The sequence below is a fragment of the Orcinus orca genome, chromosome X (assembly GCF_937001465.1).
Source record: "Orcinus orca chromosome X, mOrcOrc1.1, whole genome shotgun sequence".
Taxonomy (NCBI): domain Eukaryota; kingdom Metazoa; phylum Chordata; class Mammalia; order Artiodactyla; family Delphinidae; genus Orcinus; species Orcinus orca.
Window position 1 is genome coordinate 32,775,548 of NC_064580.1, and position 26,594 is coordinate 32,802,141.

Here is a 26,594-nt window from a genome sequence, read left to right on the forward strand (position 1 = left end):
CGACACGGAAGTCCCTCCATGTTTCTTTTTTTTATTGAGATATAATTGACATATAACATGCATTAGTTTTAGGTGTACAGCATAATGATTAGATATATATATATAGTGAAATGATTACCACAGTAAGTTTAGTTAACATTCATCACCACATATAGTTACAGTATTTTTCCTTGTGATGAGAACATTTAAGATGTGCTTTCTTAGCAGCTTTCAAGTATACAATACAGTATCATTAACTAGAGTCACCCTGCTGTATATTACATCACCAGGGCTTATTTATCTTGTAACTGGAAGTTTGTACCTTTTGACCACCTTCTCCCCACTTCATGGGTAAAGGTGATCAAATTTTCTATTTCTTCCTGAGAAATTTAGTCTACGTTATCTAATTTAGTGGCATACAGTTATTCATGGTGTTCTCTTACTATTTTTATTTCAGTAAGGTAGGTAGTAAAGTTGCCTATTTCATTTCTGATTTTATTAAATTATCTCACCTTTCATCCTAGACTATCTAAAGGTTTGTCCATTTTGTTGGTATTTTTAAGATTCAGCTTTTGGTTGATTTTCTATACTGTTTTTGATTTTGTTCATTTTCACTTTATCTTTTATTATTTACTTCCTTCTGCTTTCTTTGAGTTTAGTTTACTTTTCTTTTTTCTTGTTTTTTAAGGTAGAAGGTATTGATTTGAGATTTTTCTTAATTTTTTTTTTTTTTTTTTTGCGGTACACGGGCCTGTCACTGTTGTGGCCTCTCCCGTTGCGGAGCACAGGCTCCGGACGTGCAGGATCAGCAGCCATGGCCCACGGGCCCAGCCGCTCCGCAGCATGTGGGATCCTCCCGGACCGGGACACGAACGTGTGTCCCCTGCATCGGCAGGCAGACTCTCAACCACTGTGCCACCAGGGAAGCCCTCTTAATTTTTTGTATAGGTTTTACAGCTATAGATTTCCCTCTAAGCAGTGCTTTACCCATATCCCAAAAGTTTTGGTATTTTGTGTTTTCCATTCATCAAAGTTTGCAATTTCTCATGTAATTTCTTCTTTGACCTATTGGTTATTTAGGATGTTACTTAATTTCCACATATTTGTGAATTTACCGTATTTCCTTCTGTTATTTATTTTTAATATAATTACATTGTAATTAGAGAATATTCTTTGTATTATTTAAATACGTTTAAATTTATTGAAGCTTGTTTTATGACACTCTATGTAGGTTATTTAGCTGTGTTGAGGTAAATCCAAAAGAAATAACTAGGAGAGTCGAAAATGATTGCATCTGGATTTCTGTGTGTTTGTGTGTGTGTGTGTGTGTGTGTGTGTGTGTGTGTGTGTGTGAGTATACATCGGTGGAGGGAAGGGAATGCTGATTTTCAAAATAAGCTTTGTAGGATTATTTTTATTTCCTCAAGTATGTACTCTTATAATTTTGATAAAAACAAAACCTCAAAATTAAAAGAAAATAATCCTTTTGTGACAGATTATTTTGAAGCATTGAAGTCTATCATTCTCTTATCCAGTGCCTGCATCTGCATCTTTCATGTGTACAGAGGTATGCAGACAGACACACACACATACACACATTCTTCAATAGGAAAATAAATGAGTTTCAGCAGTAATTTAATCTATAGGTTTTTAATTTTGCTGAGATCAAGTTATATCTTGTCTTAATAAGTCGATATTGTGATTTTATGTTTTCATACAGTGGAACTGTGTTTTTAATTTCATCCTTTATCCACAAAAGCATTTAGCTTAAGGGTCACTAAAAATTAGAAAAAATACATAATCCAATTTAAATGTTACATGACTTTTGGGGAGGATGCATATGCAATTTGATAATTTTTCAGTCCAGTTTACTATTTAACACTTTCAACAGTTAAAAGCTTAGAAATCTATTTCTTAATGTTTGGACTGTGGCTCTTCTAGTGTTCTAAAATTGATTATAAAATTAAAATAAATTATATATATTTATAGTTTTCTGGAGTGCTGCATATTGCTTAAGATTTTGAATTGTTCAACATTTACTAGGTAGTTTAAAGGGAGATTTACCTAGTGTATAGAAGTGTAATTCAATCCGACAATAAGAAGAACATAAAGAACCCTGCAGAGACAGCACACCCTGTGAGATTTTGCTCACTAAATTTGTGCCAGTGAGGCATTTCAGGTGTCCTCCACTATATTTATAGCTACTTGTAAGTTACCTATCTTTGTGTGTGTGTAGATGTAAATTGTCAGTGGGTGCTCTCTTGTTTGACCTATGCAGCAGGAAAATGTGAAATCAGCAATAAAGGACTTGATTTATTTCTAGTTGTAACCCTTCCTTTCCTACGTTGCACCAGGTTTGGGTACAATCAAAACTGCTTGTGGACAATTACAATTGTATTTGGCATCCTTGACTAGACTTGTTTGTTTACACTAAGTCACTCAACCCTCTCCTTTCCTTGTGGGCCACTCACATGTCTTCTGTGTCAGTGTATAGCATTACTTGAGTTTAAAATGAGTTCATATTATATATAAAAAAAGGAAAGAATACAATAGTAACCTAAAAAATAATATAAATACTATTAAAATATGTGTGAAAGTATTGATTTCTATTAATATAACAAGTAAAAAATGAAAAAAACAAACCAGAAGAGGAAAAATAGAAATGAGACAAAATATAACTGGTTGTTGATGACTAACAATGAGAAATTCCAGGAGAAATAAGATCAAACAAAGTTTTGTTTTGTTTTGAGAAAGATATAAAAGTGTAGTATTTGGACATGAACTATATCTTTTTTCAATTTACTCCTTGACACCTGTGTGCTGGTATCGCCGCAGAAATAGATTATCATGGGAATGAGTTGCTTGCTCTGATTTGTCAAGATAAATGAAACATCCATGAAAATAAAACATGTTACAGTATTTTTATGCTTCTATAATTCTGTTATGGGAACAGATTATTTGCAAAAGATTCTATGACGGGAGATGGAATTGGCAGTGACATGGCCATTGTCTTAGTCTGTTCAGGCTGCTATAACAATATACCACAGGCTGGGTGGTTTATAAGTAACAGAAATTTATTTCTCACAGTTCTGGATCCTGGATGTCTAGGATCATGGCACCAGAATTGGTGGGGTTAGGGCCGCTTCTGAGTCGCGGACTTCTTGATGTGTCCTCACAGGATGGAAGGGGCCAGGAATCTCTCTGGAGTCTCTTTTACAAGGCACTAATTATAGTTATAAGACTCTAATCCCAGTCATGAGGACTCCATCCTCATGGCTTAAGCACTTCCCAAAGCCCCACCTCCTAATTGTATCATGTTTGGGGGTTAGGATTTCAACATATGAATTTTGGGGGGATATTTTCAGACCATAGCAGCCAACTAATACTGAAACAAAAAGCCCAAGAGTTTGCCTAGTAGGGTAATATGCATGGCAAGCTGTAACTATATGCTTTTTATTATTTAGCTCTTCATTTTATTTAACACATATTTTTTATTTCTGTAGAATCTTGAGATCATCACATGGTAGATATCTGGGGAATTCCTGGAAACCTCTGATTGATTTGTCCTTCATTTATTTTTTAAAAAATAATTTATTGAGTGTCAATTTCTATAACATAAAATTAACCATTTGGAAGTAAACAATTTAGTGCCTTCACAATATGGTATAACCACCCCATCTATCTCATTTCAAAACATTTCCGTCACTCCAAAGTAAAACCCTTTACCCATTAAGCAGTTTCTCCCCAGCCCTCTTCCCACCAGCCACTGGCAGCCACCAATCTGCATTCAGTCTCTATGGATTTATCTATTCTGGATATTTCATAGAAAATCACCTCTCCTAAATTTTTCTTGTCCTTATTTGTAGTCACCTTCTCCCCCACCTTCAGTTCAGGGCAAACACTGATCTCATTTTGTTTGTATAATTTTGCCTTTTCACTTGTATATGATATGAATGAAATCATAAAATAGGTTGCCTTATCAATCTGGCTTCTGTCACTTAGAATACTACATTTGAAATTCATCCGTATTATTCTGTGTAACAGTAGTTCATTCCATTTTATTGTAGAAAGCTGTTGGATGCATTTACCAAAGTTTGTTATCCGTTCACTATTGGGAGGGAATTTGGCTTGTTTTCAGGTTTTCACGATTATGAATAAGGCCACTAAAAACATTTGCATGCAGGTTTGTGTATGAATAAGTTTTCACTGCTCTTTGGTAAACACCTAGGGTTGGGAGTTCTGGGCCTTATGTTAAGTATGTATTTAATTTTCTAAGAAACGAGAAAACTTTTCCAAAATGACTATAAAATTTTGCATTCCTATCAGCAATTCATAAATGTATTAGGTGCTTACATCTTTATCAGCACTTGGTAATATCATTTTTATTTAAGCATTTTGATAGGTATGAAGTGTTATCTTCTGTGATTTCAAATTGCATTTCCCTAATATCTGATGATGTTAAACACCTAATTATGTGGTAATATGTCATATGTACATTTTCTTTTCTGAATTGTCTTTTCAATACATAGTTTTTCATTGGGTACTTTGTTTTTTATTAATCTTTGTATGTTCTTTATATATTTTGGATGTAAGATGGATTTTTTTGTGAGAAATATGTTTTTGGCTTGTAATTTTATTTTTTAACATTATCATTAACAGAACAGATATTTAAAGTTTGAGAGAGGCTTCCCTGGTGGTGCAGTGGTTAAGAATCCACCTGCCAATGCAGGGGACACGGGTTTGAGCCCTGGTCCGGGAAGATCCCATGTGCCAGTGGATAAACTAATCCCGTGTGCCACAACTACTGAGCCTGCGCTTTAGAGCCTGCAACCCGCAACTACTGAGCCCACACGCTGCAGGTTCTGAAGCCCATGCACTTAGACCCCGTCCTCCACAAGAGAAGCCACTGCAATGAGAAGTCCGTGCACCGCCGCGAAGAGTAGCCCCCGCTCGCCACAACTAGAGAAAGCCCGTGCAAAGCAGCGAAGACCTAACACTGCCAAAAATAAATAAATAAGTAAATAAATTTAAAATTTGATAAAGTACAATTTATTTTTTTTATAGATGATTATTTTTGTATTGCACTTAAGAAAGATTTTTCTCCTACATTTTCTTCTACAAGGTTTATAGTTTTAGGTTTTATATTTAGGTCTTTGGTCCATTTTGAATTAATAGCAATTATTTTTAATATTTTTATTTTTTATTTTTAAGAATTATTTTTGGACTAATGAAAAATAAGCCAAGTCTTATTTTGAAAAAAAAAAAATGTTCTTTCAATGTCATATGATAATTTTCTTTTTGAAACTGTCTTTTTTTTTAAACTGCTGTTTTGCTAAATCCATAGTATCTCGTCAGATCTCCAGGACTTACTCATCTTGCATAACTGAAACTTTGCACCCTTTGACCAACATCTCCGCATATCTCCCTTCCCCCCAGTCCCTGGCAACCACCGTTCTACTCTCTGCTTCTATGAGTTTGACTGTTTTAGATTCTACATGTAAGTTAGACCATACATTATTTGTGTTTCTGTGTCTGGTTTATTTCATTTAGTATAACGTCCCACAGGTCCATCCACGTTGTTGCAAATGGCAGGATTTCCTTCTATTTTTAAAACTGAAAAATATTTCGTTGTATGTGTATACCACATTTATTTTTTTATCCATTCATGAATATGTAGGTTGTTTCCATATCTTGACTATTGTGAATAATGCTGCAGTGAACATAGGAGTGCAGGTATCTCTTTGAGATCCTGATTTCAGTTCCTTTAAGTGAACATCCAGAAGTGAGATTGCTGGGTCATATGTTACTTCTGGTAACAATATTGTACTTTATACTTGAAATTTGCTAACTCTGTCTCTCTCACACACACAACAAGGTAACTATGTGAGGTGATGGATATGTTAATTAGCTTGATTGTGTTATTTCATTATGTATATGTAAATCAAATCATCAAGTTGTAAACTTTAAATATGTACAATAAAAAATAGTATTGGTTGAAATAGGTGAAGGGAATAAAGAGATACAAACCTCCAGTTATAAAATAAATAAGCCACAGGGGTGTAATATACAGCATAAGGAGAAAATGGTCAATAACGTTGTTATAGCTTTGTATGGGGACAGTTGATTACTAGACTTATCATGGTGATCATCTCATAATATATGCAAATGTCAAATCACTGTGTAGCACAACTGAAACTAACATAACGTATGCCAACTGTATTTGAATTTTTAAAAATCACAATTTTTATAGCAAAAATAGTCACATTTATAATGTATTTTTTGTCTGTCAGGTGGCAACTTACGACTTTAGCATTCAAGTTCGAATTAATTTCTTCGCAGCTTCAGAACTTTACACTCAGTGGTGTTTGTCAGACTCTCCTATGATTCCAAAAACAGCACCACTTATTCGACCATGTTACGTTCAAGCTACTGGTATGTAATATGAAACTGATGTGCATAAACCAAATATTTATGCTTAAGGAGCTAGAAGTTTAAAAAATTAAAGTTAACTTAAAAATTAAGTTTAAAAAATTAGAGCATGATACTTATTTTTTAAAAATAGAAATGTTAGTAAATTTACGATACGATTCTTGTGTGTTTGCGAGTCTGTGAGATTGAATTTTAATAAATAGCCTGGATATAATCTCACATGATTTACCTTTGCTTAAAAAAATAGGATAGGGTTTCCCTGGTGGCGCAGTGGTTGGAAGTCTGCCTGCCGATGCAGGGGACACGGGTTCCTGCCCCAGTCTGGGAGGATCCCACGTGCCGTGGAGCGGCTGGGTCTGTGAGCCATGGCTGCTGAGCCTGCGTGTCCGGAGCCTGTGCTGCGCAGTGGGAGAGGCCACAACAGTGAGAGGCCCGCGTGCCGCAAAAAAAAAAAAAAATAGGATATAGGGACTTGCCTGGTGGTCCAGTGGTTTAAGACTCTGTGCTCCCAATACAGGGGGCCCAGGTTTGATCCCTGGTCAGGGAACTAGATCCCGCATGCCTCAGCTAAGACCCCGTGCAGCCAAATAAATAAATATTTTTTGAAAAACAAGATATAATAAAAAACAAAGGTCAGGTTAGTACTTTGTTTATTGTGTGGGCAATTTAAATGATTAAATCAAAATAGAAATTATTAAAATAAAATACATTGGTTATAAAATGATGAAAATTTTATTTAAGGAAATGTTTTTCACCCCAAAGGGATGGGTTACTAAAGAACTAAGTACAAGTAAAGAAGGATAAGTATATTAAAATTTTGAATTATTTATTGAATATTTATTCATTTTCTCCAAGAGTTCAAGTATAAAACTGATGCCCTCTGTAAACCATACTTTTGACTGGCTTTGACTTTGCATAGTATTATATGTGCTTAAGTATTTTTCTTGAAAAGTTAAGTCTAGTTTATATTATACTATGTTTTTATGGTTCTGACATTAATTGTCTTTAATAATAAAATAGTGATCAGTTAATAATTGTACTTGGCACCTAGTAAGAGAAGCCTCATTAAAGTAGCATATATAGTATAGAGATTTATTTCACTCCCATTTAAAATACAGAATTAGAATTTTCACTACTGGTGGAGAGGCTCCATGAAGTTAAAAATTTCTCCCTTGTTTTAAGATATCTTTTTAGGGAAAGAAAATAATTATTGTGTAATTTTTCTGAATTAGGTAAGTTATTTTAATGAGAGAGAAAATAAAATTCACAGATTTTTAAAAAATTAATGTATCATCATTAAGGAAAATTGGAAAGTGTAGAAACACAGAAAACATCATCTGGAATGTGAATATTTAGAGCATACTCTTACTAATATTTTGGTGTCTTACTCTTATTCTCTATTTTGCTTTTATTAGCTTATTTATAACATACTTGGGATCTTACTGCCTATGTTAAGTTGAAATCTGATTACTCAATAGAAACTTTTACTTGGATGCTGTAGACTCTTATTAATTATATAAATTAACACTGACAACTATTGTAGAGTATTTCATCCAGTAAGACACTCTTATAGATTACTTAAACATAATCACAAGCATAGGTTGTTTCCTTCTTTTATTTTCTTGTTAATGTAAATACTGTAGTAGTGAACATTTTTGTGTATAATACTTTTTCCCTATTTAGATTTTTTTGAAGGTGAGAGTCTCTGAATTGCCTGCATTTCTTCTAAAGTATGTATCAGTACATATTTGCAAAAGGGCTTTTGTAAAGAGGTGTGTCAGTGTCATTTCACCCCTCCTCCAGTGTCACCTCTAACCAGCATTGAATGAAAGAAATTGGATCTCTTTCTTTGTGATTAAAAGTTCTTCACTTCAATTTTCATTTTTTTGATTGCTCATGAGAATTAACATTTTGTATCTTTGCTGTTAATTATATATATGTTATATAAATTATCTGTTCATGAACCTTGCCTTTATCACTGAGGTTTTGTATTTATCCAATAGATGTCAGTGACCTCTTTATTGATAATATTTTTTTTTCATGTTTACTGTCAATGTTTTTTAAGATTTGTTGTTTGCCTTTAGTTTTATTCATTTTTCAATAGATCTTTTAAATAATTTTATGGTTAAATCTATCATTTCCTCTGTGATTTCCAACATTGCTTTAAAGATTAGATCGTCTTCCCCATCTACAGGATTGGTAAATATGTAATTCTGGTGTTTTCCCCTATTTTTTTTTTTTTTTTTTTTTTTGTGCGGTACGCGGGCCTCTCACAGGCTCCGGACGAGCAGGCTCAGCGGCCATGGCTCACGGGCCCAGCCGCTCCACGGCATTTGGGATCTTCCCAGACCGGGGCACGAACCCGTGTCCCCTGCATCGGCAGGTGGACCCTCAACCACTGAGCCACCAGGGAAGCCCTCCCCTATTTTTAATGGTTTAAAATTTATTCAGTAATTTTTATACTTACTTAATTTATAAAAATATTATTGTATTTACACCAACAGTTGAAACGTCAAAGCAGACTTAATTATATCATATAACTTATCAACACCAAAGTTTGCTAATGACTCAAATGATACAAGTAAAATGAGACAAAGATGTAATATTTCTTCCTGTAGAACTTGGCATCTTCCAACTTGTCCTTTGATCCCACTGTAGGATGCCTTTGGTTTTGAATTAACAGATGACTTTTGAATGATATTTGTAGAAACCTTGTTCTCAAAGGATGCCGTTTTTGTTTGGAGCTCTGCATTGTTTTTTAATCTTCATAGTTATACAGATAATGCCTATGTGATAAATACCCATTCTCCTACGAGCAATGCCCCATAAATCCCAGATATTTTTAATTGGCTATTTGGACAGATAATGCATGTCAAGTTTCTTCTTTGAATAAGGCCACTGGTCAATACCATTTTTATGTTTACAAGGAGGTATGATCAAATCCGTTACTCTCTCAGCCATCACCTCGGTAGGATGATGATACCTAAGTAGGAGCTCACAAGCCTGCTGTGATCTCTTTACTCCCAAATTACATGCGTTCATTTTTGAATTAAAATGTGCTAATCCAGAATTGCAATCCATTATCTGTCTCCTCCTTGAGGCTTATCCTGCACCCTAGAGGCAGTGATTTTCCTCGTTAATTATCTAATGAAAACACTTATTTGATGATAGGCAACTTGACTCACTGGAAACTCTAACTCCTCTTATCCATTTTCCTAATATAATTATACCTTTAATTTCAATTAAACTTTTTATCAGATTTAATTATTATGATGATGGATTGTACATTGTTTAGCCAAGTAATGTATCATGCATAGTTATTTTATTTCCTTTATTTCAACTTTTTTTTTTTTTTCTGGAGTTAATAATTGCTTAATTGTCCTTAGGTATTTTACTAAATCCTCCCATGCTATAAAGCTCTATAATATGCTTGTCAGGACAGTATTCCACATAGTCTAGTCTGTCAGATAATATGTCTTCTTGTTCTCTTCAAGCAGCCCTCCTGGAGCACATCAACTTCCTGTTCCAACATGGACTAGATGCTTTCTTCCCCTGTGGCAGAGTTGGAGACTTCCCTTCATTCTACTTGTAGGGATTCCTTTTGACTCTTTTTTACCTTGAATATCCCGTTTCTTCAAATTCCCACCTTCCTATTTCTTGGTTTACTTCATTGTACTGATAGATTACATCTTCCAGGAGCTTCCAAAGAAAGGGTGCAAGGGAGTTACCTTTTTAGAAAATCCATGTCTGAAAGTATCTTTGTTTTTCCTCCCACACTTGAATGATAGTTGAGTGTGGAATTCTAGATTCAAAATAATTTTGCCTCAAAAATTTGAAGGTGCTATCGTTATCTTCTAACTCCCATTGTTGCATTTAGAAGTCTAATGCCATTCTTCTTTCCCATCCATCATATATTACCCTCTGTTTTCCCTTTAGAAGGTTTTAGAAACTTTTTTATCCCTGTACTCCATTATTTCCCATTGATGACTTTGGTGTGAAGCTTTTATCTTTACCACTGTCCTAAGTTCTTGTGGAGCTTTTCACTCTAGAAGCTTATGTCCTTCAGTTCTATAAAGTTTTCCTAAATTGCTTCCTTGAAAAACTCCTTCCCATTATTTTCTTATTTCTTTCTCTGACTCATATTGGTTAGATTTTGTACCTCTTTGATTATATTATATATTTTAATTATCTTACATATTCTCCCTTATTATCCTTTTTCTCCTCTTTTCATTTTATTTCCCAGGATATCTTTTTCTGACTTGACTATTTTATGTCTTAAAAAGTTATCTTGGTGATTTCAAACTGACAAGATTTTTGAACTTTTTTCTATTTCTTTACTTATAGACTTTTTTTTTAAATGAAAGCAACACTTTTTTTTTTTTTTTTTTTTTGTGGTACGTGGGCCTCTCACTGTTGTGGCCTCTCCCGTTGCGGAGCACAGGCCCCGGACGCGCAGGCTTAGGGGCCATGGCTCACAGGCCTAGCCGCTCCGCGGCATGTGGGATCTTCCCGACCGGGGCACGAACCCGTGTCCCCTGCATCGGCAGGCGGACTCTCAACCACTGCGCCACCAGGGAAGCCCGAAAGCAACACTTTTTATCTGTATGTTATAAATTATTTGAACTTCTGTTGACTACATTGTCTCAATTTTTGCTGAATCATTTTTCCTTTATTTCTGTCTCCCTCATGTTGAGGAGTTCCTTAAATGTCTGTTGATTCTTTCCTATTACGTTTCTTAGTGAGTCTCACAATGCTGACTTCAGCATCAACTATTACATCATTTCCTGACAATCTGGATGCCAATGAATGTTTTAATTTAGGGGGGGAACCAAAATATTAGTATGTGAGACTTTAATCTTGAGAAACAGTTTCTCCAGAAACTGTTTCTCTAATAACGTGTTGGGTAGAATGTAGCTTTATATAAATGAAATAGAGATATCTAAATGGTGTCATAATATGGTAAAACAGTGCTTTGTTTTTAAAGATATAACCAATCTATTATTTCAGTGATTATCCCCAGTTGCCAGTTTGCAAATAGGCAGAACATCTTAGATGTGCTATTTCTTGTAGTGTGCCATAATATTGTCTTTTCCTAGGATTTCTCATGACAAGAGTTGGAGGTGACACAATGATGAACACTATCTACACATTTCTCCTATTCCACATGTCCTAACTTCCTGCCAAAGCATCTATTAATTCCACTGGTATAATAAAAGCACTTGTAAGATACATGACTTTTTGCATCAGAAATTGGTTTCTTTCCAGGGACTTACACTCCCATAAACTTGTAAGATTCTTGAGTTTTCATTAAGGATTACAAACGTCTCCAAGGTAAGTTTCAAAAAGTATAGATTTTCAATTCTGGTTTCTGGTTCACTGTGTAAGAGGCTTGAAAGTTACTGCTCCATCCTTACAACAAGTACAAAAGCTAAACAAACTGAAAAATCAACAAATCTTTTTAGATCTATAAGAGAAGTGAGGTCACAGGGCAGATTCATGCTCCTGAAAATGGAAAGAGTCATGGGCAAATACAGAGAATCACAACTTGCTGGAATGGAAGTTACTTCAGGAATCAATGCCTGAGGAAGGAAACCTGTATTGTAATTGATGAATTGCTGGAGGTTCAGCATGGACAAGTCTGAGAGAAAATCTCCATGGAGCCCCAGTCATTAGGGGCTCTGATAGTTTTGTGAATTTTACCTCCAGGAGCTTGACTTGATTCTCTCAGTGAATATAGGAGAAAGATCCCCTCATGTTTCTGGCAGGGGTGAGGAAAAGGAATAATTTGGAAATATGCCAGAACATTCTGTTCTGCTTAACAGGGTCTGCCCTCAGGAGAAACTATTTGACCAGGTCCTGCTAGGGTTTTATCAGACCCTCACTGATCTCAGGGAAGGGAAATATCCAACTCCAGCGTCCTGTAACCTTCTATGTGGGAGAAGAGAAATACCCAACTCAGCCCACTCTAGCCATTTAGTCCCAGATTGGTGGTGGTGGGGCACAGATTGAGAAGCACATGTAAAGTTCATGTGCTAAAGTCTAGAGACACAGGCTCACCTAAAGACTGAGATCTAATCATAGCATTATAGAATGTTTCCCCTCTCCCCACAACTTACTACCACATTACTAAAGGTCTGTTTTCAGCAGTTCCTTTTACCCAGTACATCATGTCTAAGGATCAAGAAAAAAGTACAAGACATACTAAAAGGTGAAAAACACAGTTTGAAGAGACAGAACTAGCATTGAAAACCAGATGCTGATATGGCAGAGGTGTTGGAATGATCACATTGGGAATATAAAGAAACTATGATTAATATGCTTAGGACTCTAATGGATAAAGTAAGCAGCATGCAAGAACAGTTGGGCAATATAAGCAGAGATGAAAATTCTAAGAAAGATCCAGAAGAAGTGTTATAGATCAGAAAACACTGGAACAGAAATGAAGAGTCATTGATAGGAGTATTAGTAGATGGGACATGGCTGAGGAAAGAATCTATGAGCTTGAGGATATCTCAATAGATATCTCCAAAGAAAAGCAAGGATAGAAAAGACTGAGGGAAAAAAACAAAAAAAAACAGACTATCTACATACTGTGGGACAACTACAAAGTATGTAATATATGTATACTGGAAAGACCAGAGGGAGAAGAAAAAGAAAGTAACAAGAAATATTTGAAACATAATGACTGGAATTTCGTCCAAATTAAAGTCAGACACCAAACCATGGATCCAGTAAGCTCAGAGAATACCACACAGGATGAATGGCAAAAACTACCCCTAGGCATATCACTTTCAAACTGCAGAAAAATCAAAGATTAAAAAATCCTGAGAATGCATGCACCCCGATGTTCATTGCGGCACTATTTACAGTAGCCGGGACATGGAAACAACCTAAATATCCATTGACAGAGGAATATATAAAGAAGATGTGATACATATATACAATGGAATATTACTCAGCCATAAAAAGGAATGAATTAATGCCATTTGCAGCAACATGGATGGATCTAAAGATTGTCGTACAAAGTGAAGTAAGTAAGAAAGAGAAGGACAAATACCATATAATATTTATGTGGAATCTAGAAAAATGGTACACATGAACTTGTTTGCAAGGCAGAAATAGAGTCACAGATGTAGAAAACAGACTTATAGTTATCAAGGGTGGAAGGGTGTTGGGATGAATTGGGAGATTGGGATTGACATATATACACTACTATATATAAAATAGATAACTAATGAGAACCTACCGTATAGCACAGGGAATTCTACTCAGTGCTCTGTGGTGACCTAGATGGAAAGGGAATATAAAAGAGTGGACATATGTATATGTATAACTGATTCACTTAGCTGTACAGCAGAAACTAACACAACATTGTAAAGCAACTATACTCTAATAAAAATTAATTTTAAAAAATCCTGAAGTAATTCAGAGGAAAAAACACCATACTATATTGAGGAGCAAAGATAAGAATTATATGTGACTTCTTCTCACAAACTATGCAAGCAAGAAAAGAATGGAGGGAAATATATAAAGTGTTGAGAGACAAAAAAACACCAATCTAGAATCCTGTACCTTGAGAAATTATCCTTCAAAAGTGAAGGAGAAATAAAGACTTTTTCAGAAAAACAAAAATTGAGGGGATTTGTTGCCAATAGACCTGCCTTGAAAGAAATAGTAAAAGAAGTTCTTTAGCGAGAAGAAAAATGTTATAGGTGAGAAACTTAGGTCTATATAAAGAAAAGAGCACTGGAGACAAAATAAATAAAGGTAAAATAAGATTTTTTATTTTTCATATTCTTGATCTGACGTTTAAGTTTATTCAACATAATAACACAACGGTATTTATTTATATATATGTTTATGTATACTTATATGTAAGTGAAATTAATGACAATAATGAAACAATGACAGTAATCAAACAATTATGCTATAAGTACGTTAAGGAAGGTAGGGAGGAATTAGGATTATTTTGTTATTAGAAAGGTCCTTGCAGATAAAGACAAATACTCTGTTTTCACTTGTATGTGGAATATAAAAAATAAATGAATATATTGGGTTGGCCAAAGAGTTCATTTGGGTTTTCCCATAACATCTTATGGGAAAACCCAAATGAACTCTTTGGCCAACCCAATATATAACAAAACAGGAACAGACTTACATATATAGAGAACAAACTAGTGGTTACCAGTGGGAAGGGGAAAGAGGTATAGGGGTATCTCATGTATGCAAGGCTGGTTCACATTCAAAACTCAATTAACCAGTTTTCTTATCAGTAAAAAAAGGACAATTGGTAGCTTCCTTGCATACTTGGCAAAGCGGAAAGCACTGTGCAAAGTAAAAGCACTAGAGGAATTGAAGGTATATTTTAAATAAGCAAACTATAACTTAAACCAGTGAAATATATATTATAGATACAACCCCCAAATATCAGTTTTCTCTGTTAAGAACATTCCTTAGGAATTTATCGTAAGAAAACAAAGGAATATATAAAGATGTTCATTAGAGCATTACCAATGATGGTGCAATACTGGGAGTAACCTAAATGTCCAGCAATAGGGGATTGGGTAATTAGATTATACTATGAGTTTATTAAGGAATGCTATACTTCTAAGAAAAATCATGATATCTTGTTTAAAAAAAGTGCAGATTACAAAATGTGGTTATATGGCCCCACTTTTGGGTTATGGAAATATATATGTGTATATGAAAAATTGTATGTAGACAAAACATAAACAGTAATGATTTCTGAGTGGGTAGAGTATAGATAATTTGGGGTGATTTTTTGTGTTCTTACAGTTTTCTTTATGAAGAACATACAACTTTTTTTATTAGAAAGAAAAAAAATTAAGCCATCACATTAACAGGCTAAAGAAGAAAATATCACATGATCATATCAGTAGATGCAGAAAAACATTTTACAAAATCCATTACCCATATATACATTTAAAAAATTCAGTAAATGAGTGATGGAGGGGAACTTTCTCAACTTGACAGAAAATATCTATGAAAACCCCCCACAGCTAACTTCATTCTTAATGGTGAGAAACTTGAAGCTTTCTCACTAAGAACAGAAACCAGGCTAGGATATCCCCTCTCACCACTATTTCTCAACATTGTACTGGAAGACTTAGCTAACGCAATAAGACACAAAAAGGAATTGAAAGGTATACAGATTAGGAAGGAAGAACTAAAACTGCCTTTGTCTGTGGGTGACATGATTGTCTATAGAAAACCTGAGTAAATTAAAACAAAACTAGAACTAATAAGCTATTATAGTAAGGTTGCAGGATACAGGCTAATATACAAAAGTCAGTTGCTTTCCTGTATACAAGTAATGTAAAATGGAATTTAAAATTAAATACAAAATACCATTTATATTAGCACCCAACAAAAATGAAATACTTAGGTATAAATTGAACAAAATACTTAATAAGAGCTATATGAGGAGCACTACAAAGCTCTGATGAAGGATATCAAAGAAGAATTAAATAAATGGAGCAATATTCCATGTTAATGCATGGAAAGATTCAGTATTGTCAAGTTGGCAGTTCTTCCCAACTTTATCTAGAGATTCAATGCATTCCCAGTCAAAATCCCAGCAAGTTATTTTGTGGATATTGACAGACATATTGATTCAAAGTTTATATGAAAAGGGAAAAGACCCACAGTGGCCAACATGCTATTGAGCGAACAGAACAAAGTTAGAGGACAGACACTACCCAACTTCAAGAGTTACTACAAAGGTACAATAATCAGGAGAGTTTAGTATTGACAAAACTAGACAAATAGATCAATGGAACAGAAAAAAGAGCCCAGAAACAGGCCTGCATAAGTATAGTCAACTCATCTTTGACAAAGGAGTAGAGGCAGTACAATTTGGAATAGCCTTTTTAAAGAATGGTACTGAATAATTGGACATCCACAAGCAAAAACAATGAATCTAGACACAGACTTTATACCCTTCATAAAAATTAACTCAAAATGGATTGAAGACCGTAATGTAAAATGCAAAACTATAAAACTCATGGAAAATAACATAGGAAAACATCTCTAAAATGACCTTGGGTTTGGCAGTTACATTTTAGGTACAACAACAAAGGCAAGATATATGAAAGAATAAGCTGGACCTAATTAATATTAAAAAATTATGCTCTGCAAAAGACAGTATTAAGATACCAAATGACAAGCTGCTGAATGGGAGAAAATATTTGCAAAAGACATATACAGAGAATTCAAAATGCAACAATAAGAAAAACCAATTAAAACATGGGTCAGAGATCTGAACATACACTTTACTAAAGGAGATATACTGATGGCAGATAAGCACATGAAAAAATGCTCCACATCATATGTTATCAAGAAAATGCAAATTAAAACAACAGTAAGATACCACTATACACCTATTAGCATGGCCAGAATCCAGAACACTGACAATGCTAAATGCTGATGAGGATGTGAACAACAGGAGCTGATGTGAATGCAATTGCTAGTGAGATTGCATTGCTGATGGGATTGAAAGATAATATTGCTTCTTTGGAAGACAGTTGGGCATTTGGTGGTTTTTTCCAACACTAAACATACTCTTATAATACGATCCAGCAGATCACTCTCCTTGGTATTTACCTAAAAGAGTTGAAAACTCATATTCACACAAAAACCTGCATGTAAATTTTATGGCAGCTTTGTTCATAATTGCCAAAATTTGGAAGCAACCAAGATGTCCTTCCAAATCTTGTTTATCCAAGTAGGTGAATGGATAAACTGTGGTACATCCAGACAGTGGAATATTATTTAGCACTAAAAAGAAATGAGCTATCACATCATGAAAAGACATGGAAGAACCTTAAATGTACATTACTAAGTGAAAGAATCTAATCTCACAAGCCTACGTACTGTGTCATTCCAACTATAACATTTTGGAAGATGTAAAACTATGGAGGCAATAAAAAAGATCAGTAGCTTCCAAGGGTTGTGGGGAGAGAGAGACAAATAGACCACAGAGGATTTTGAGGGCAGTGAATCTCCTCTGTATGAAACTATAGTGGTGGATAGATGTCACTATACATTTGTTCAAACCTAGAGAATGTACACTATGAATGATCACTAATGTAAACAGTGGGCATTAGCTTATAATGATGTGTCATTGCAGGTTCCTGTGTAACGAATGTACCGCCGTGGTAGAGGATGTTGATAATGGAAGAGGCTGTGTGTGTGGCAGTGGTGAGGGGGTTATATGGGAAATCTCTGCTCAGTTCTGTGAATCTAAAATTGCTCTAAAAATCTATTAAAAATATAGGGGTTTCCAGCAGATAATATCTTCTCTAATGTATTTTTACATATGATTCCATTCCTAACCTTCCATGAATAGCCATTTTCTCCATAGAGCTTTTCTGTTTCATGTATAGAATGTTTTTTGATATGCCATCTATATATTTTCCCTATATTCCAATAATTTTTCCTTCTATATTTCTTTTCACTTCTGTACTTCTGCATTGGTGAAATTTTACTGTGGACATCATTTTAACTTTGTCTATTTTTTTCCTGAGATTAATATTTAGTATATTTTATACTCTTATTGACTCAAGGGTACATTTTATATTTCACTTGTAATTAACTACCATTACAAAATGGGAACTTACAGATGTGATAAACCAAGATATTCCTGAAATGTTTTTAAACATTATTTTATTTTCTGGCTGGAAATACAAAAATAGGTAGAAAATTTAAATGTAAAGTAAAAATTATCTGTGAGCTTATGTCTATTAGTATTTTAACAGTGTATTTGCTTTCCTCTCACAGTGTTGCAAGCACCAGTGACATTTTCCAGCACTGATTTTATATTTGAAATCCCATTACATACTATGGATCCTAATAAAAGTGTCACAAAAACTCAGGTGTGTATAGAGAATTGTTGCAATTTACTTTTTTTTTCTGATTATGGTTTTCAGTTTATTAAGGTGATTATTCTGAAGGATGTGTTTTAAGAATACTTTCATTGTCGAGAACTTGCATATATATATATGTATATATAGACCGTATTTCTCAGAAGTAATAAAGTATACAAATGTATAAAGCCACTTATTTTATATATGTATATTTTAATAGGACTATTCAAAATATATTAAATTGAATGGTTATCCCTCTTTCTTTATACAAATGGAAGCTGTGATTAAAATTAACGTGAAATATCTTCCATACAGGTGAGGAAATGGGAGAGGCAATAATAAAAATTGAAAAAGTCCAGATATATAATACAGTCACTTCTATGATAATCTACTCTTTATTTCTTATCTTTCTGCCTCTCTTCTAATTATGAATCCATCTGGAAAGAAAAAAAAGAGAGACTTGCATAATAAAGAAGCTCAGGCATACATTGTAGAAATTTGTATTGGTAGTGCCCCTTTTTTTGTCTTTTATATCAGTTTTCCTGCATTCGTAAATACAGTCCCTTATATTGTAAGAGATACTTTGCTGATGTATAGTGTAATTAGAATAATGATCCTGAGCATGGGAAATTGTCTGAGATTATGTAGGTGGTCCCAGTCTAATCACATGAAGAGTTAAGAACAGAGAACTTTTCCTGACAGTGGTCAGAAGGATATGTGATGATAGAAGAGGGGTCAGAGAGATGTGATGTTGCTGGATTTGAAGATAGTGCAAGGAGGCCACCAGCTAAAGAATTTGTCTGAACTCTAGGAACTGAGACTGGCGAGGAAACAGATTCTTCTCTAGAACCTCCGGAAAGTATCACAGTTCTTTCTAACACCTTGGTTTTAGTCCAGTGATATCTGCATTGACCTTCTAATCTACAAGACTGTAATGAGATAAATTTGTTTTGTTTTAAACCACTAACTTTGTGGTAATTTGTTATGGCAGCAATAAAAATCCTAAAGTAAGCTATATCAGTATCACATTTAGAATAGGCTATAACTGTTAGAGAAAATTGAAATAAGAATTGGTTAAAATTGGTTGCTTCTGGGAAGCAGGACTGTTGATGAGGAGGAGCTGAGTGGGCCAACTTTTTTTTTTTTTTTGGGGGGGTGGTACGCGGGCTTCTCACTGTTGTGGCCTCTCCCGCTGCGGAGCACAGGCTCCGGACGCGCAGGCTCAGCAGCCATGGCTCACGGGCCCAGCCACTCCACGGCATGTGGGATCTTCCCGGACCGGGGCACGAACCCGTGTCCCCTGCATCAGCAGGCGGACTCTCAACCACTGCGCCACCAGGGAAGCCCAGGCCAACTTTTTTGTAAGTGTATTTTAACTATTGGTGTAAGCTATGCACATGTATCATTTTGATGAAATTATAAAGAAAAATAACCATACTACACATGCTAAACTAATTAAACGATGTCTCTCCATAGATGACTGGAACAGTTCAATTCTTAGGATATAGAAAGTGGATAGTATGTTAGAGATCTTATACCATTTCCTCAATTTCAGAATGAGAAATATGAGGCATTCATATAACTGGTATGATACCATGCTCACCTTCTGTATTAAAAGATGTTTTCTTTATTAGGTGCAAATGAACTTCGTTATAAAGTACACAAATATTAGAGCTAAATAGGTGTCTCAGTACTTAGAGACATCTGGGAGTAAAATTGCCTCATTTTTTTATCTTGAATATTTTAAATCAATCATGCTTTAGAAAGAAAGTGTGTTATTTTGTTGTGGTGACAATTGCATGGATCATTCTACACACTTCCAATTTGGAAGAATAAAGTTTAAAAAAACCTGGTTGAAGCTTTTATTTTCATAGCGAGTTGCACTGGAAAGATGAGTTTGCACACAAGTCATGTACATAGCTCCCAGATTTATAGGAACATCATCACAAAGAGAGTGCAGGGACTTTCTGCATACACTTTACACAACTTTCCCCAATGTTAACACCTTATACAACCAGAGAACAATTTTTTAACACTAAGAAGTTAACATTAGTAAAATATTATTAACTAAACAACAGACTATTCACATTTCACCAGGTATTTACTAAGGTCCTTTTACTGTACTAGGGTCCAATCCAGGATACCATATTGCATTTAGTCTCCTCTAATGTATGACAGGTTCTCAATCTTACTAATTTTTTATGACCATGTTAATTTAAAAAAATACTGGTCTGGCTTTTTTTTTTTTCTAGAATGTTCTTTAATTTCAGTTTGTCTTATATTTTCCACCTTGACTAGGCTCAGTTCTTATTTTCCATGGACTTTGGGGAAGAATGTCACAGAGGTGAAATGTGCTTTTTGTCATATCATGTGAAGGGAGGACATGGTATCAGTATACATGCCAGGTTTCTCCACTGTAAAGTTGGAGAAACTATTTTTCCCTTTCCACACTCTATGCTTTGGAAGTGAGTCATCTATTTCAGCCCAGACTCAAGGGGTAGGGGACAAGCTCCATCTTCTGGAGGGGATATTTACATATATTATTTGGAATTTTTCTGTAAGAAAGGTTATTTCCTCTCTCCATTTATTTATTTATTTAGTTAGTTACTTAATATATCGCTGTGACCTCACATATATTTATTCCATACTTTTAGTTTTAATTCAATGTTACATTTTTTATTTTGTTGCTAAAACTGTTCCAGCTTTGGCCATAAGGACCTCTTTTAGATTGGCCCTTTGATATACTCCCTTCTTTATGATTTTAAAGCATTCTCTTACTTCCTTTGCTACAAAATGGTCCAGGGTCACTTTTTTAACATCTTTATTAGAGTATAATTGCTTTACAATGGTGTGTTAGTTTCTACTGTATCACAAAGTGAATCAGCTATACGTATACATATATCCCCATATCCCCTCCGTCTTGCGTCTCCCTCCCACCCTCCCTATCCCACCCCTCTAGGTTGTCACAAAGCACCGAGTTGATCTCCCTGTGCTATGCGGCTGCCTCCCACTAGCTATCTATTTTACATTTGATAGTGTATATAAGTCCATGCCACTCTCTCACTTTGGCCCAGCTTACACTTCGCCCTCCCCGTGTCAAGTTCATTCTCTATGTCTGCATCTTTATTCCTGTCCTGCCCCTAGGTTCTAAAAAACGTTTTTTTTTTCCCTTAGATTCCATATATATGTGTTAGCAGACAGTATTTGTTTTTCTCTTTCTCACTTACTTCACTCTGTGACAGACTCTGGGTCCATCCACCTCACTACAAATTACTCAGTTTCATTTCTTTTTATGGCTGAGTAATATTCCATTGTATATATGTGCCACATCTTCTTTATCCATTCATCTGTTAATGGACACTTAGATTGCTTCCATGTCCTGGCTATTGTAAATGGAGCTGCAGTGAACATTGTGGTACATGACTCTTTGAATTATGGTTTTCTCGCGCACCAGGAAACAAAGAGGGAAGAAGAAGTCTCTTGCCTCTTTGGCAGCTCCAGACTTTTTCTCGGACTCCCTCCCGGCTAGCCGTGGCGCACTAGCCCCCTTCAGGCAGTGTTCACGCAGCCAACCCCAGTCCTCTCCCTGGGATCTGACCTCCGAAGCCTGAGCCTCAGCTCCCAGTCCCCACCCATCCCGGCGAGTGAGCAGACAAGCCTCTCGGGCTGGTGAGGGCTGGTCGGCACCAATCCTCTGTGTGGGAATCTCTCTGCTTTGCCCTCTGCACCTCTGTTGCTGCACTCTCCTCCGTGGCTCTGAAGCATCCCCCCTCTGCCACCCGCAGTCTCCGCCCGTGAAGGGGCTTTCTAGCGTGTGGAAACTTTTCCTCCTTCACAGCTCCCTCCCACTGGTACAGGTCCCATCCCTATTGTTTTGTCTCTGTTTTCTCTTTTTTCTTTTGCCCTACCCAGGTACGTGGGGAGTTTCTTGCCTTTTGGGAAGTATGAGGTCTTCTGCGCACGTTTAGTATGTGTTCTGTAGGAGTTGTTCCGCATGTAAATGTATTTTTGATGTATTTGTGGAGAAGATGGTGATCTCTCCGTCTTATTCCTCTGCCATCTTGAAGGTCTCCCTCCCAGGGTCACTTTTATTTTAGTTGTTCCAGCTCTTGAGTCAACATTTTCTCGAAGAAACCTCATTATCTTTTACAGGAGAATGGTATTTAGAAACCAAGATCTGTACACTAGGTGTGCTTGCTGCTACCGTGGTGTCACGTGTTCTAGGCCCTTTTGGCCTAGAAAGGAAGTATTTGTATGTGTACTAATCCATGAGTACACATATATTGGTAATTATCTATCTGTCTATCTGCCTGTCTATCATCTATTTATATGTCTTTTCCTGTTTGTTTATCTAAACATGAATTCAAACTGATAACTCTGACTGTAATCCAGCACCACAAGGTTCATTTCAGTCTTTCTCCCTTATCATTTTTAACTCTGACAGTGAGAAATCTGACTCTCTTGTTTATAATATATTTACTTATTTTTTAACTCTGGTGGACTTAGTAAAGAAGTTTCAGGATTTTTAACCTGTACCCTTTTAGAATTCTTAACATATTTTCCAACTAGGGTACAGTGTTTACAAAGAGTATCTTTTTGTCTTTAGCTTTATAGTTTCCAGTCAAAACACAGTTTTCCAGAATTAGTTAGGACACTCCTTACCACCCACACTACCTTTGGTGAGGTTATTTCCTACATTTGTGATATAACTTGTCACAGTCTACAGTCCATGCTGGGATCCCCAGCATCTTGGTTGATTGTTTTTAATTTACATACCTTTAAGTTCACTCTTTGCAGTATACAGTTGTATGAGTTTTTAAAAATGTATAGAATAATTTATTTACTACTTCAGTGCCATACAGAACAGTTTCATTACACTAAAAATTCTCTGTATAACCCCTTAGCAATCACCTACTTCTCTTTCCACTGACACTTGGCAGCAATTGATTTTTTTTTCCACCCACAAAATTGTGCATTTCCAGAATGACAGGTAATTTAATTATACAGTATGTAGAAATTTGGGTCTGGCATCTTTCACTTAACAAAATATATTTAATCTTCACTTATGTTTTTGCATGAATTAATATTTTACTTATTTTGTCACTGAATTTTATCCCATTGTATGGATGTACCACAGTTTGTTTATACATTCATTTGTTGATGGAAATCTTGTTTGTTTCTACTTCCATTGTTTGGTGATTATGAACAAAGCTATTATAAACATTCACATACAGATTTTTGTGTGAACATAAATTTTCAATTTACTTAAGAAAATACCTAAGAGTAGGATTACTGGGTCACTTGGTAGACATATGTTTAACATTATAAGAAGCTGTCAAACTGTCTTCCAAAGTGACTGTACCAATTTGCATTCTCACCATCATGAATGAAGGTTCTTGTTACTCTGTGTCCTTGCTAACTAGCATAGCTCCTTTGAGTACTTTTCATAGTTGTTGACAGGCTGTGAACATATTTGCATACCCCTTTGTTTGCCTAACATCACTTTTAAAACATTTTATCTATGATTACCACATTTAATTGCTTGACTTTGTGCCTAGGACTATCAAGTTGCTACAGCAATACAAACTAAATTTTATATTGCATATTATAATCTTTATAAATCTCTTATTTTTTATGTGTGAACAGGATCTTGTTTTACATAATACTTCAAAAAAAGATTTAGAGTGGAATTTGGATACTAGTAATACTGGTAAACTTTTCGAAGATGGCATATTCAAATTTAGCATACTCGGTGGGACTCTGCGACCAATTGAAGAGTGTAATGTTTCTATAAATTTCTGTCCAGGTAGGTACTTTTTTCTGTATTTGTTGTTGTTTCTGTATCAGTTTATCCTTCACATAGTTTATTTTATCAAGTATATAAAAGTTTAGATTATTTGTTGTATGTTCTTAAAACAGTTTTAAGAAATTTCTTACTAAAATTTTGTGGTAGCTGTTATTATAAATGACACCCAATGATCCTTACCTCCTGGTATTCATGCTGTTATGTAGTCCCCTCCCACATCAAGTAGAGCTAATATATGACCCATGGGATATTATGGATGTGATGGTGTGTGACTTCTAAGGCTAGATCAGAAAAGGCACTGCAACATATCTGACTTTTCCTCTTGGATTGCTTGCTTTTTAATAATTGGTATGGCAAATTTTCTTTCACTAAACATATATTTCAAAACTTTTTGGCAATTCTTATACATTTACTTTTCTAAATGAACTGTAGGTTATTTTTTCCAGTTTCTAGAAAATGGCATATAATTGAGTTTTTTCCCTGCAAAGAATAACATGCTTTTACAGTAATTAAGGTGTCATTTTATATGCATCATTATGTAAAGAACAAGAATATCTTTTCCCCACTAAATTATCTTGGTACCTTGTTGAAATTCAGTTGACCGTAAACAGAGTTGTTTATTTCTCTTAACCTGGTCTTAGAGAATGGCCTGTGAAGTATTCCCTCCATTTCTGTTTTTGTGAAGATTGATATTAATTCTTCATGAAATGTTTGGTACATTTCACCAATGAAGTTGTTTGGGTTTTGGCTGTTCTAAGTGGGAAGTCTTTCGATTCCTTCTTCAATCCCTTTCTATAAGTCTATTCAGATTTTATATTTCTTCTTGGGTCAGTTTAAGTAATTTGTGTCTTTCTAGAAATTTGCACATTTCTTCTAGGTTATCTAATTTGTTTGTATACAGCTGTACATTGTGTTTTCTTATAATCCTTCTATTAAATTTCTGTAAAGTTAGTATTTATTTTACCTTTTTTATATTCATGACTTTGGTAATTTGAATCTTCTCTCTTTTTTTTTCCTTGGTCATTCTTGCTAACGGTTTTAAAAATTTGATAATGTTTTCAAAGACCAACTTTTGATTTCCTTAATTTTTTCCTATACTTTAATTTCTGTTCTAATATTTATTATTTTCTCTATTCTACTTTGTTTGGCTATAATTTTTTTTTCCCCTTGTCTCTTATGGTGCAAGGTGTTAGGTATTGATTTAAAATATCTTTTAGATGGAGGCATTTATAGCTATAAATTTCACTCTGAGCACTGCTTTAGGTGCATCCCATAAATTTTGATATGTTTTGTTTTCCTTTTAATCTACAATTATATTTAAAAATTTACTTTGCCATTTCTTTTTTTTTTGTTTTCTTCACTCTGACGTTTGCTGGTCAACAGTGTGTCCTCAATGGTATTATTCTGAGAACCCACAACTACTGAGCAAGGGGCTTGGGAGCAAGGGAGAAAACATCGTACAGTGTATTCAGTTCTGTTCTCTCCATCTGGAGCTAGCCTACAGGTTGATTATATTTTAATACTTTTTACATAATATTAGAATGGCACACATTGTCATCATTTTGATGGGAAGATTCACTAATCTGGCAGCTATCATGTTTACTCCTTGTATTTTTCCCTTTTAGTTCTATTCTTTTCAGCTACAAAGATGAAGTGTTTAATACTAAATGTGGGGGAAACATAATCATTTTTGATCTATTTCTTCCTCCCGCCCATTGCTTTCCTTTCAAAAATATTTTTGTATTTTCTTTTGCTTCTATTTTCATGACAATATATTGTATCTAAGCTCTTCCTGCTGTCTTACATTGTTTGTCCTTAAATCATCTGAGATTTGCTCCCAAGAGCAAATTTATTTATTTTATGGCATTTGCTTCCAATAGCAATTTGTTACATTTATCCATTCCATTGTTAAGCAGTTCTTATTAATAAGAGATTCTTTTTTTTTTTTTTTTTTTGCGGTACGCAGGCCTCTCACTGTTGTGGCCTCTCCCATTGTGGAGCACAGGCTCTGGACGCGCAAGCTCAGCGGCCATGGCTCATGGGCCGAGCCGCTCCGCAGCATGTGGGATCTTCCTGGACCGGGGCACGAACCCGCGTCCCCTGCATCGGAAGGCAGACTCTCAACCACTGCACCACCAGGGAAGACCAGTGAGAGATTCTTAAACTTAATGTTTTGAAGGATGTAGGGATCCTCTCACAATTCAGACTATCTTAAATGTAAAAGTTAATTTATTTGACTCATCTAATGCAAAAACCTAGGAATAGATTTCCTGTCTTTAGGCATGGCTGGAACCAGGTGCTCTAAAGATTACCTGGTTTCTTTCTTATTTTTCAAATCTGCTAAATCATTATCAGAGTCATGTGGTCATTTAAAATAGGCTTCCATTCTCTCATGTGTAGATCTGTTGAAGAAGAGATTGCTTCATTCTCACCAGTTTTAACAAAGGTATTGGGCCTGGTTACATTGGTCCAGTGGGTGATATGCCAAGCAATAG

General features: G+C 35.2%; 1 protein-coding gene across 1 annotated transcript in view; it reads left to right on the forward strand.

Annotated features, from left to right (window-relative positions):
* Positions 1-26,594, forward strand: part of CFAP47 (cilia and flagella associated protein 47) — a 541,109-nt gene that overhangs the window by 168,161 nt on the left and 346,354 nt on the right. The window contains 3 exon segments of the mRNA XM_049704952.1: positions 6,270-6,411; positions 18,208-18,302; positions 23,940-24,099. Of these exon segments, the coding sequence (XP_049560909.1) occupies positions 6,270-6,411; positions 18,208-18,302; positions 23,940-24,099 (397 nt within the window).